Consider the following 12,620-nt stretch of genomic DNA (forward strand, 5'->3'; position numbering starts at 1 on the left):
TTAGCAAGTTCCCTGATACGTATGGAGGGACCTGCTTATCACAACATTCATGTGGTGTATCTTCAATTGAGACCCCTAGTGGTTGGTCACAATTAGAGCAAAATGGAGGTTGATGCATAGGCTTAGCTGCCGGAATCAAGCCAATATGAATGACAACAGAACTCGTATGTAGGATTTATACCACAGAATATGAGTAGAGCTAAGAATCTGTTAGTATCTTTGTGAAAAGCTATCATAGGCCTCAGGAAGCATGAGCACCAGATGAGCCCTACCCCCACTTCCCGGATTTAGTTCCTGCTTTCAAAAGAAAACATTCTATAAGAGAACACATACTTGGGGGGAAAAAATCCTGGAAACTAATATTAGCACTGATCTTATTTCTTATGGAATAATCTACCCAAACAGGATTTTAGATAGGTGTTGACAATTTTGCCATCCCATTGATATTTTCTCCAGTTCCTATGAATACATTTATATCATCTTTGTAGTGCTAAAGTACCGTTGATGGCCCCAGTGTCTGATTGGTTGTTTGCAGAACAGTGAGACTAGGTAGAACAGTTCTATTATCCAATAAATCCAAGCACTGTTGCACTGTGGAATACTAATTGTTTAACCAAATAACTTTATTTGTCAAATTACATGTGTTTTATAAAATAATTAGCAGAAATCTATGAGGATTACATAAGCAACTGCTATATTTATTAGTAAACAGGAAGCACCAGAACTACTGGTTGCCTAAGTAATGGATAATTTCAAAATTAAGTTATTGCTTCTTTGAAGAATAAAACTTTTGTCCAAGTAAGCAAGCACGGGATTCAACCCTATTCAAGCTCACTTCAGGAAAAAAAAACAGTTTGACTTTTATTTTCTTCTTCTTCTACCACTTGTGCACCTAGTTAAATGTTAAATTATAAGAATTAAAATTGATGGAAGGCTTTGTGTCAAGGAACACAAGACATGTTTAAATGAATATGAAGTTGTCAAGATTTTTATTAAAATCAGGCCTAATTTTCAAAATGACTGTTCCCAACCTTCATATTGTATAACTGAGCGTAGATGAGAAAAGGTGGCTTAAAAAGAAGACACCCTTGCAACCAAGTTAATTTTCAGTATTTCAAGTAATGTCTGTGCTTGCGTGAATACTGCAATGGTAAAGGCAACCATGATCCACTTTAACTCTAAAGCTTGTCATCATTACAAAATTACAAAGTGCACATTTTAAAATATATTGGTTTACATATTTTATACAGTTCAATAAAAGGCACTTTAAAGGCTATATACTTAAGGCACAAATTCTTTAAAAATTATAATGTGTAGTCAATGAATACTATTATACTACAGTATTCGTAACTTAAATGAAAGTTGTTTATATCAGGGCTTTGGCGTGCTTTAGATTCTAAGGCAAAAGGAGCTTTTGAGGCTTCAGGCCCATGAATGTGGCATTTCTCTGCTTTCCTTAACGCTCTCCTTGCAACTGAGCAGCTGTTCTCCTCCCTCAATGAGCAGTGGCAGGAAAGCAAGTTGCAGACCTGTGCTAGATTTATGCCCCAATGCACTCTGAAGCCGTCATTTGCCTTCAGATCCAAAGCACGTCATAGTTCATAGCATGGTGATCTTTGGTACAGAAGGCTGATGTGCATTTCTGCTGGCAAAAGTACATAGTTTAAGTGCAAGCTACTGAAAAAAAATAAGTCCATTTGAGTGAATTCTTAATGTGACAGCAACTTATAGTACAGAATGCAGAACTGATTATATATTTTAATACAGTTGCAGTGGTCAGTTTTCAAATGAACACACATTAAGAAAAAGAAAGGCGGTAACAATCCATCTTTCTTCCTCTCAGATTTGTGAAGAATTTCTTCTCCAATTCACATAAAACCGGGGCTGAAACAAAAGAAAGATTTGTTAGTTTTACAACACTAAAAAATGTATCTTAAAGCTATCTAAGAGGAGTAAAAGAAAAAAGGAAGAGGAGGTCCACAGCTTGAACATGGTGAGATGGAAATAGAATAGAGCTTCTCAATTCCTATTTTACTTCTATTTTTTCCCGTAGTAGGAACTATGTTTGCACATACCTAACCAGAACAGCTAACTAAGGGAAGCAGGGGCAACCCGAGGTAAGAAAAGAGATAAGTTATGAAACATCTGGGTGTGAAAATTGAGGTCTCCAGGAGCAGAAGCATGACATAAAATAGCTCTGAAGGAGTTGCAGATATCATCTTGGAGCCCCTTCTGTGATCTTTGAATCATGAAAGACAGATTTAGAAATGAAGAAGGGAAAGTTATTTCCATGTTCAAAAATGAGGAGAGAACAATCAACTTGATCTCAATATAAAGCAAATCTCTGCAGCAGATTATTAAGAAGTCAGTTTGTGAACATTTAAAAGGAACCAGGATGACCAAGTCATGTTAAATTAATCTGATTTCTTTTGACAGAATGACCAGTTTAGTTGCCTAAGAAGTAATACAGGAGGTCTTTGACTTACGACCACAAATTTATGTTGTTAGGACAGTTGTTAAGTGAGTTTTGCCCCATTTTGTAACCTTTTTGCCATAATCACTGCAGTTGTTAAGGGAATCATGCAGTTGTTAAGCAAACCTGGCTTCCCCATTGATTTTGTTTGTTAGAAGCCAGCTGGGAAAGTTACACATGGTGATCACATGACCCCAGGACAGTGCAACTGTTACAAATACATGCCAATTGCCAAGTGCCCAAATTCTGATCATGTAATCATAAGGATGCTGCAAACGTTGTTAAAAACCAGTCATAAGTCACTTTTTTCAGTGCTGTTGTAATTCTAAACAGTCACTAAATGAATGGTTGTAAATTGAGAACTACCTGTAATTTCAGAAAGGTTCTAATTTGATTTCTCCTCCATGTCATCTAAGGACTAGCGTTGGAAAACATTTTCCTCTTATGATAGTATACTTAAATGAAAACTATAATGAAAAATAAACTGGAAGTTTTTTTTAAAAAAAACATCTTTACTTTTCAGTCCTGGATGTCTTGGTTCTCTCACTTCCTGCAGTTTCACTCTGGATTGTTCTACCCTCGGTTTAAGGCAGAATTGTAGGACTAAAAATAATGAATACTGTTCAATGTGCAGTTGAGATTTTGAATACCACCATGGTTGCTGCATTGCATTTCACAATAAACCTTTCTGAATACTACTACAGTTGTTGCATTGCATTTCACAATAAACCTTTAGGATTTTAAAAATTCTACTAATATTTTGAATCATAGCAAGGAAACTATAACTCCTGATGTGAGTTGTACCAATAATTTTAGGACTGGGTAAACAGCTTCCTCTAAGCATTAAAAATATTCAACACATGGTTCTGTTTCTGTGACTTACTATCAAGCCCTAACCACTGAAAACTTTGCGGATTACAGCCAAAGGCTATTGCTGGTATTCCCTGTGATGGTATCTGTCCCTTTCTAACTTCTCTCTTGTTTTCTCGTCATCTACGTCATCTACTTCCTGATCTCTGACATCAAAGCATAGGAGCTCAAGCCGAAAACCTGGATCCCTTAAGGAAAAAAAAGAAAAACAAGTATTTTCATCTAGGTTCCTAATCAATTTTTTTCTCCTATAAAATTTTAAATCATCATTTTTACCATTGGAATCTCTGAGTGATTTATGTTGCTTAAGATGTTGTCCCTTAACAGTTTCCCCTTCCTCCAATCTTTCAAGATGGGCTACTTACTTTTTACGATCTTTATCTTTTTTAAAACCAGCTGTAGGTGTAGGAGGCAGAGGCCTCCCTTGCAATATATCTGAGGCAGCTTTCCTCTTGTTGAATGCAATAATTTCATCTTCCAGAAGCTTTCTTTTTTCTTCCACTTTCATTCTCTCTTCCTGATGTAGTCGTTTCAAATGTTCAAACTTCATTTGAAGCTGAAATAAAACATAAAAGCATCGTTTTTTTACCAAAAGTGCTTAGCCTCATCTTAAGTCTATGCTCAACAATCACATCGTAAACTTGGAGATTTTTAAGATAATTATTTCATCTATGATTTAAAATACTCTGAATACAGATGTTGCTTTAATTAGCTTACAGTTCAGAATGCAAAAACTGACTTCTATTTAACAAATTACAATCAAGTTGAGCAACTTTTGAGGATATCAAATGTCTCTTTTTAATGTGTTGAAAACTGAAGATGAATTTGTATCAAATATACACTAGTGTTGCATTTTTTTTCTCCTTTGCCAAGCAGTGAGAAAACCAGGTCACACAGAGATAAAGTAATGCTTTCTACATATTCAGAAAAATAATTCCATGCACAGCAATCATTGCACATTTCTTAGATGCCTCCAGCCTCCAACTAATGTTAACTGAACATGTTCATTGCCCTGCAAGAACTACAAAACTGTCACAAAATTGATTGTTTTTTTTAACAAATAGGAGAAAACAGTTTATTAGACCCTGGAGAGGAAATTTATGAGGGTAAGAGGGGAAATGTCTACCTACCAGTTAGTATACTGCTCAAAAAAATAAAGGGAACACTTAAACAATACAATGTACTGTATTTAATAGTAGGATGTCTTATTTTCTGTTCCCTTTATTTTTTTGAGCAGTATATTATTGGGGAAGGGGAGGTTGTTGTGATAAAGGCTGGGGACACTATTCTATCTGGCACGCATTTATCAATATATAATTTTTTCTTACCCCAAGTCAAGAATTGTGAATTTTAAGACCTTTGTTCCATTTAAATTGTCTGAATTGGAATAGTGTTATTATAAATGAGCTAAATATACTTCTTCTTAATCCATTGAAAGGAACAGTAATCTCTAGAAGGATCAGAAACTTTAAAATATATGCCATTTAGAGACCAAGAGGTTACAAAGATTAGTAAGAATGGTATCCCTAACCTTTGAGATTCCTAATCAAACAGCACAGAATGCTGCCACTAAGTCTGATCACTATAATTCGAGGTAGGAATTTATTAATCTAGACTCAGAAGCATTTAAGTAGAATTTTTTTCAATTGCCTATCAAAGCTCAGTGGTCAATGGCCATATGTAATTAATCAAATGGGAGTTCAGTGAATCACATCGGAGTATCCCTTGCCTATTTGTAGGCAAATAAGATTGTTATGACCATATCTGTGTGTATAAGGAATTCTCAGGGTGGGGTGGGAGAGGAGAGAATGTCAGGAGCTGATCTACTATCTGCTTTGAGCTGCTGTCCGAATGGGTTTCATTTGCTGAAGCTCTCTATTTAACAACTTTTGTATTCACAACAACTCCTACAGTACCAGTGGGAACTCAAAATGCTCAAGATGTCTGGAGCAGGCCCACAGGATCCAAGGTCCTGCCCACCCCTAAGAGGAAGAATTGTCTTGGATAAGGAAAGATGAGATTAGGCAAGAGCCCCTGTTCAAGAACAGTCTCAACAGGGAAGAATTCTGACAGTGATCCAGCTGTGGGTGTGCTCATCTAGATTCCATGTGCACAGCTGGATCTCTGCCAGGTTATGTCCCCATTCGGCAAGTACAAGTCAGCATCCAGGTTGTCCAGGTACAGTGGCATCACTGACAAAACATGATCTGATAGTTTCATTTAGACTGTTTTAGGCACCCCAAAATTTGAGAACCTGATTAAATCTATTCCAAGTTTCTACAACCACCCACGCTCATCTAAGCAGCGTAAAAATATACTTACTTCTCGCTCTGCTTCTTTTAGCAGTGCTTCTTTCTCTTTGACTCTTTGCACAAACATTTGTCTCATTTCTTCTTGTTTCCGTTCTAATTCTCCAAGAAATTCATGTCTTTTAGCTTCATATGTCTCCTGTAGACTGAGAGTCATAAAATGTAAATAGCTTTCATCATTTAGTGACAGGCAACAATGCTTAAACATTTCAGAATTGTGCTCAACAAAAAATATCAGAGCACCTCTGAAAAGGTTCCTTCTTGCAGGAATTTAATGCTTTCTTGGAGATCCCAAAAATGTGGAATAAATACTTATTTTACATTAAAAATAGGCCTCCATGATCAGAATATTCTAGTTGTAGAAATCCAAAACATTTTTTTCCAGAGGAAAAGCAACCAAAGAACACAAACAGATTTCAGCAGCTGTGTATCTGACAGATTGGAAACAAATACAGAATTGCTTACATCAAGGACATTCCATTTTTCAAAACAAAAAATGCAAAACCATGTGTAATTCAGTTTTCAGTTTGAAGTTATTTTTGCATAAAACATGCTTATTTATTTTGATTGGTTATGTATTGCTTTTTCTGCCCTGAGTATTTGAAGATAGTTGTTAAAGGCAGAGCAAAGTGTATCAGGGAGAAGCAGACTATGTGAATTCTGCAAATATAATAATGAGATAATCATTGGGAATATTCATCTTCAGTTGTAAAACTACTTCACTCACTTCCCAGGAAAAATTCAAAGTATTGTTGTTATTCTATACATCCTCTTATAAAAATACTGTTACAAGAATACAACTGTAATATAGAATGTAGTAAATGATTCTACGGGTCAAATAACATTATTGATTAGTAGTAGGCATACATATATGACATGGAGGTCAACTGGCAACATCTGACTTTGGTTGATCTCAACAAATTAAGCAGTGTTGAACCTGCTTGCTATATGGATAAGACACCACCACCATAAAATACTATAGCTGTATCTTAGAGTGGTGAATACTTTTTAAAAAAATCCTGGAGGAAAGCAATGGCAAATTCTTTTAGTGTAGTAGCCAAGAAAGTCGCAAGAGTCACCAGGCGCAATCATTATGAAGATATCAGGTGACTCAAAGAAGAAATTACCCTATACATATTTGATAATTAATACTAACAAGGCATATTGTAATTACATATTCAATAATCTATTGCCTCAGTTTCATTTTGAAGTAGAAAATAATAGGTTACAGACATATTCACATATATACAACTTCAAATGCAACACTATATTTGTTGTATGTGAAATATATGTGACAGAATATATTTCCACAATAAAAAATTGTCTTGTACAAATAGGATGCAATAAGAAATCTGTTAGGAAGAGATAGGCAGCAACAGTATGATTAAGAATGATTTGCATGATTTGAATATGCTTAGGGCATTCTTAAGCCTTGATCCTAAATCAAGGACATATGGCCTATGGAGTGAAATGAAATTTAACTCTGCTAAAATAGTGAGATTAATTTAGAGAAAGATTTAAAAAATATTTGAAATTCCAAAAGGGGTTTGGAACTTTTAGCCAGGAAACTTACTTGATGTAGTAATATGTAATAGCATATAATATACATTACAGGAAATTCTATTTAAAATATAGACATCTAAAGATCATCCAACATATATGACTACATTAGCTGATTAATATATTTATCAAGAGGGACGCGGTGGCTCAGTGGGTTAGGACGCTGAGCTTGTTGATCAGAAGGTCGACAGTTTGGCGGGTCGAATCCCGAGTGCCGCGTAACAGAGTGAGCGCCTGTTACTCGTCCCAGCTTCTGCCAACCTAGCAGTTCGAAAGCACGTAAAAAATGCAAGTAGTAAAATAGGGATCACTACGGTGGGACGCTAACAGCGTTCCATGCGCCTTTGGCGTCTAGTCATGCCGGCCACATGACCACGGAGACGTCCTTGGACAAGTGCTGGCTCTTCGGCTTTGAAACGGAGATGAGCACCGGCCCCTAGTCGGAAACGACTAGCACACATGTGCGGGGGAACCTTTACCTTTACCTTATAGTTATCAAAATTATAGTTTCATGTAAAAACTCTAAAAAGATTCCTTTGTGTATTCATTTTCTTTTTATCGTCTGGTTTATTCTTCTCTTCTTTATTTGCCTATTAAGAATTTTTTTTTTAATTTTAAAAACATTTCTAAATTTCCTGAATGACTGTTAAAAACATGCTTCCTTTCTGATATATTGCCATTGTGATGGCCTCTTAGATGCTCTTTCAATAAAGTCATGTTTCAATAAAGATGTTGCAAAGCAGGCAAGCAAAAGTAAGTTATTTGAAAAGTGGCTTCTATGCCATATTTTTACTAAATAAATCAGATTAGTGGCCTGAAGTAGTCACACCTATTAGAAGATCTTTAGATCTTTATATTTTAAGTAAAATATACTTTTCTCTAATGTATAACAGCAGCATTTGGGGTTTCTCCTAACTTTCCACCCTTGGAATCTATTAAAGAGCAAAGGTGCTGTTTTCATCATTAAATTTCAAAGGTTTCATTTACAGCATGACTAATTCAGTTGAGATATGAACACAGTTTAACTGCAGGTTTTTTACTTCACTGGGCAGCATTCTTATTGAAAGTGTAGTGACTATATCTGACAACCTTTTTCCATTCCTCCTTGTATGCTGGATTATAGAATCATATCTCATTTCTTTACTATTCATACAGTACATCTTGCATGAAAGGTTATATAAATTAAACAAGCTGATGGTAGACCTGCACTCATTTTTTTTCTGGCCTTCCTAAAAGAATGTCAAAAACAATTTGGCCTTCTTCATAGGGAATTTGATTAGAGGTTACAGAGTGGGTGGGTTAATGTTATGCTCTGGCAGGTTTAATTTGGAAAAAAAGGCTGTTTAAACTTCTAGAGAAAGTTTTCTGAATTAAAAGTTGCAAATGTACCTAAAATGGAGGTAAAATAAAACCAAAGTAATACCATTGTTGAAAAAAAGTCTTATTAGCTGTAGTGTGGAAGTACCAATATGTATCTGGATAACCTGGAAGGATAGCTTCTTTTCAATTATATCCAATAAATAAATGATCACATCAATTTAGGGACAACATAGTATAAACTTCCTAAAGTCTGTTAAAACAATTATTTTTCAGAGGATAATCTAACTGTCCATTTCTCCACTGTTAATGTTTTATCCTCACCAACTATGTTTTATTTCAGTACAGGAGCTTAAATCTTATGGCAGCAAGCATCTTGGAAATCTTTACTGAATATCAAGAAGACAGAAAAAATGGATATTTAAGAACAAAGGAAATTTTCTTTCGTTAACACACTCTATTTGTCAATCCAGTATAGATCTTGGTGTTGAAAAAACAACTAGCTTTCTGGGTTCTTGGGCAGAAGAAAGTGTTTCTCTTCACTTACTATTCAGTCTTTTGAATTGGGAACTTATTGATCCACTATTACATTATGGTTTCTGTGTTATATTTAAAGGGCGCTGAGTTTTTTGAATGTAAGTTAATTCATTATAAAGCTTAGAATCAATATAGCTATAAGGCATTATCAGTTCATGTAAGATTGTGCTATCACTTTCTATAAAGATAAAAAACAGCAATATATTAAAACAGCAATATATCTAAAACCATGTTTTAATCATTCTATACTACAAAACAATATACCTTTCTCTATAACTGGTCTTCCTGCTATCTGGTACCCTAAAAAGAAAGGTATACAGGTTCATCAAGGCATGTTATCGTCCAAATAACCTTTTCAAACCCTATACAAGTTTATTCAAAAGTTAGCTTTACTGAGTTTAAAGAAAATTGTTTCAAGAGAGTGGATGTGAGACTGTAATCTAATTTACATTATTTTTACAAAAGAATATTGAGCATTTGGTGCCATAAAAGCTGTAGCATTTTTCCAAAAGTTAAATTAATTCAATTTTCCTACAAAAATATAACTCGCTTTTATAATATTTAAGTTTCTGTTTAACACTTAACAAAATATATTAATAAAGACCCAACCAATATAGTTTGTAGCTATTTTAATCTACTCATCAAAACCAAAGAGCTTTGTGGCACTCTGAAAGGTTTCATGGATTATTTATTATCCTGGGAGAAAAAAACCTGGTACCTGCATTTGTAGAGATTATAGGATGGTCTAAACACGAGGGCAATTGGGAAATAAACCTCCATTTGGTTATCAATGACAGACACTCGCAGATTCAGAACTTTTATTATACACATTAGAAAACTACAAGATTACATTACTTTTTGACATAATTGTGGTACTTGTCATAACATCTTACAAGGTTTGAAATTCCTTAGTAGTAGTCGCTCGGTGCCAAATCTGGGCTATTGGGGGGAGGGGTGATCAAAAACATCCCAGAGGAACTGCTTCAAAAGATTTTGGGTGCGTCTAGCGGGTGAGCATTATCATGAACCAACACCACACCCTGATGCTTGTTATGGATGGCTCGTCTGAGTTTTCGTAACATTTCACAGTAGAGTTCTGAACTGATGGTCAAACCAAGCTCCATGAACTTCACTAGCAGTACTCCTTTGGCATCTTCATATTTGGCGGGATTTTCTATGGCACCACTTCCTGTGTGGTGTTGGTTCAAAATAATCTCGCCCGCACACTGCCCGACACACCCAAGTACTTTTGAAGCAGTTGTGTTGGCATGTTTTTGATCACCCCCCATCAGAGCCCAGATTTGGTGCCGATTCCTTACAAGGAATTTCAAACCTTGTAAGATGTTATGACAAGTACCACAATTATGTCAAAAAGTAATGTAATGTTGTAGTTTTCTAATATGTATAATGTGTATCTGCGAGTGTCTGTCATTGATAACCAAATGGAGGTTTATTTCCCAATTGCCCTCATAAATTTGAAGAGGGCTGAACTAAAAAGGAACCCTCCATTAAGTACTGGAGTTGGATATGTAAATTTCAAACTGGACACTACTTTATAGTACTCATCACACTGATACTTAACATCTTGCAAGCATTAAAAAGTAAATACAAAAAGGCTCCATAGCTACCTAAAAAATAGAGCCTTGGTGGAGCAGTGGGCTAATGCCTCCTTAAGTAACACCAGCTGCCTGCAATTAGTGCAGGTTCGAGTCCCACCAGGCTCAAGGTTGACTCAGCCTTCCATCCTTCCGAGGTAGGTAAAATGAGGACCCAGATTGTTGGGGGCAATAAGCTGACTTTGTAAAAAATGCCGCATGGGGGGGCGAAAGCCCTAATAAGCAGGCATATACATAGAATGAAGGCTATTGCTAAGCACATTGATTTGTGCTTCTTAGATTGTAAGCCGCCCTGAGTCTTCGGAGAAGGGCGGGATATAAATGGGATTAAAAAAAATAATTCTATACAGGGGCTTGGATCTCTCTTTGCCCATCAGCAGGATAATTCTTTTACCAGTGAACAGAACCTAGGCAAATTTTGTACAACAAGAGATGAGAAAGAAAGAAAGAAAGAAAGAAAGAAAGAAAGAAAGAAAGAAAGAAAGAAAGAAAGAAAGAAAGAAAGAAAGAAAGAAAGAAAGAAAGAAAGAAAGAAAGAAAGATCACAGGGATCACTAAGGACAGGAAGGAGGGGAAAAAACCAGGAAAACCTACCCAAATGCACCCCTAAGGGCAGCAGCTCAGAATGCTGCCAACTGCTGCATTCTCAGCCCCCTCCCTGCCAGTCAGTTTTTATTACGAGGCTGGAAAAAAATTCACAATGCCTTCCCTACCTAGAAATATTTGTGCACATAAACCCTATTTACTTTGAGGGCTATTCAGGAAAAAATGTGTAGGCTGTTTTTCAGTACACCTGTGGTATTAATGGAAAGCAATACCTATATTTCTCCTTCGGTGGAAACTGAAGGCGTCAAGCAACTTACATGCATTAAATATATGTGATTATTACACATTACAAAAATGCAGTCCACAGGGCTGGTTTTGATTATTTTTTCCAACATATTTATAGAACGTCTGTTCTATATATGACATACAAGCCCATTACACTATTCCCTTTTTCCCCCACATAAGCACAGAAAGGGTAGGAAATACTAAGCAACAAGTAATATTTATTTTTTTATTTATTTTAATTCCATTTATATCCCGCCCTTCTCCGAAGGCAAGAGATAAAAGTCAAGGAAATGTTACTAACCTAACTTATGCTTACATTTATTTAAATTAATTTATGCTTAGCAAAAGACTCCCATAGCACCTAGTAGTATCTACACATCTAAGAATTACTCTTTTCTTCTCATTTTTACAAAACATTCTATCAACTAATATGTCTACTTGCTCACTATTCAAGTATAATTTGCAATCATTCACTCCATTTCCCTTGTCAAACACAACTACCTTAGCCTTTTGATGAATTAATTTTCAGGCCATTTTCTCACTAGATCATATAATCTTTCTATGTTCCCTGCAAATAATTCATATTCTCAGCCAATAACACAGCATTATCTGCATACAAAAGTGCATATACATTTACATTCAACACCTCTACTGTCACTTTACATTGATCCATAAAAGCATTAAACAACCAAAGGGAAGTCATATATCCATTTCTTACCCCTTGCTCAGCGCTGGACCATCTGAGTAAGAATTCCATTTATTCTCACACATGCTTTATTCCTGTCATATGCTACTCTTATCACATTCAACAAACTTTAATTGCCTATTTATGCAAACATTACAGAGTTTATCATATTCTTGCTTTAAATCAACAAACGTGCAATGAATATGCATATGAATAAGGATCACATCAGATTTTATTTTAGGGGATAGTTGCTTGTTAAGAGTTGGAAAGGGGAAATGAATGTATAAACTGGGACTGGATATAGCTTGAAGAAGTTAGAAAAATTAAAATAGTGGTACAACAGTGATGACTAGCTAAATGAATGATCAGTGATGGTGAAGGGTGAGTTATAGATTGGAAGTCAATGGACAGCAAAAGTGAAG

The 12,620-nt window shown here is 35.6% G+C and overlaps 1 protein-coding gene across 5 annotated transcripts in view; it reads right to left on the reverse strand.

Moving 5' to 3' along the window:
• Positions 1 to 206: 206 nt before the first annotated feature.
• Positions 207 to 12,620, reverse strand: part of SEPTIN10 (septin 10) — a 38,977-nt gene continuing 26,563 nt past the window's right edge. For 4 of the 5 annotated variants that reach the window (XM_081326822.1, XM_081326821.1, XM_081326823.1 and 1 more), the window contains 4 exons: positions 5,666 to 5,798; positions 3,709 to 3,899; positions 3,357 to 3,531; positions 207 to 1,884 (listed from right to left, as the gene is read on the reverse strand). In XM_081326822.1, the coding sequence (XP_081182948.1) occupies positions 3,402 to 3,531; positions 3,709 to 3,899; positions 5,666 to 5,798 (454 nt within the window). In that variant the 3' untranslated portion in view covers positions 207 to 1,884; positions 3,357 to 3,401. The remainder of the gene's footprint in view (positions 1,885 to 3,356; positions 3,532 to 3,708; positions 3,900 to 5,665; positions 5,799 to 12,620) is intronic. The other variant, XM_081326824.1, reaches the window with a different exon arrangement.

Source organism: Vipera berus (assembly GCF_964194415.1).
Source record: "Vipera berus genome assembly, chromosome: 4".
In the NCBI taxonomy this organism is placed as follows: domain Eukaryota; kingdom Metazoa; phylum Chordata; class Lepidosauria; order Squamata; family Viperidae; genus Vipera; species Vipera berus.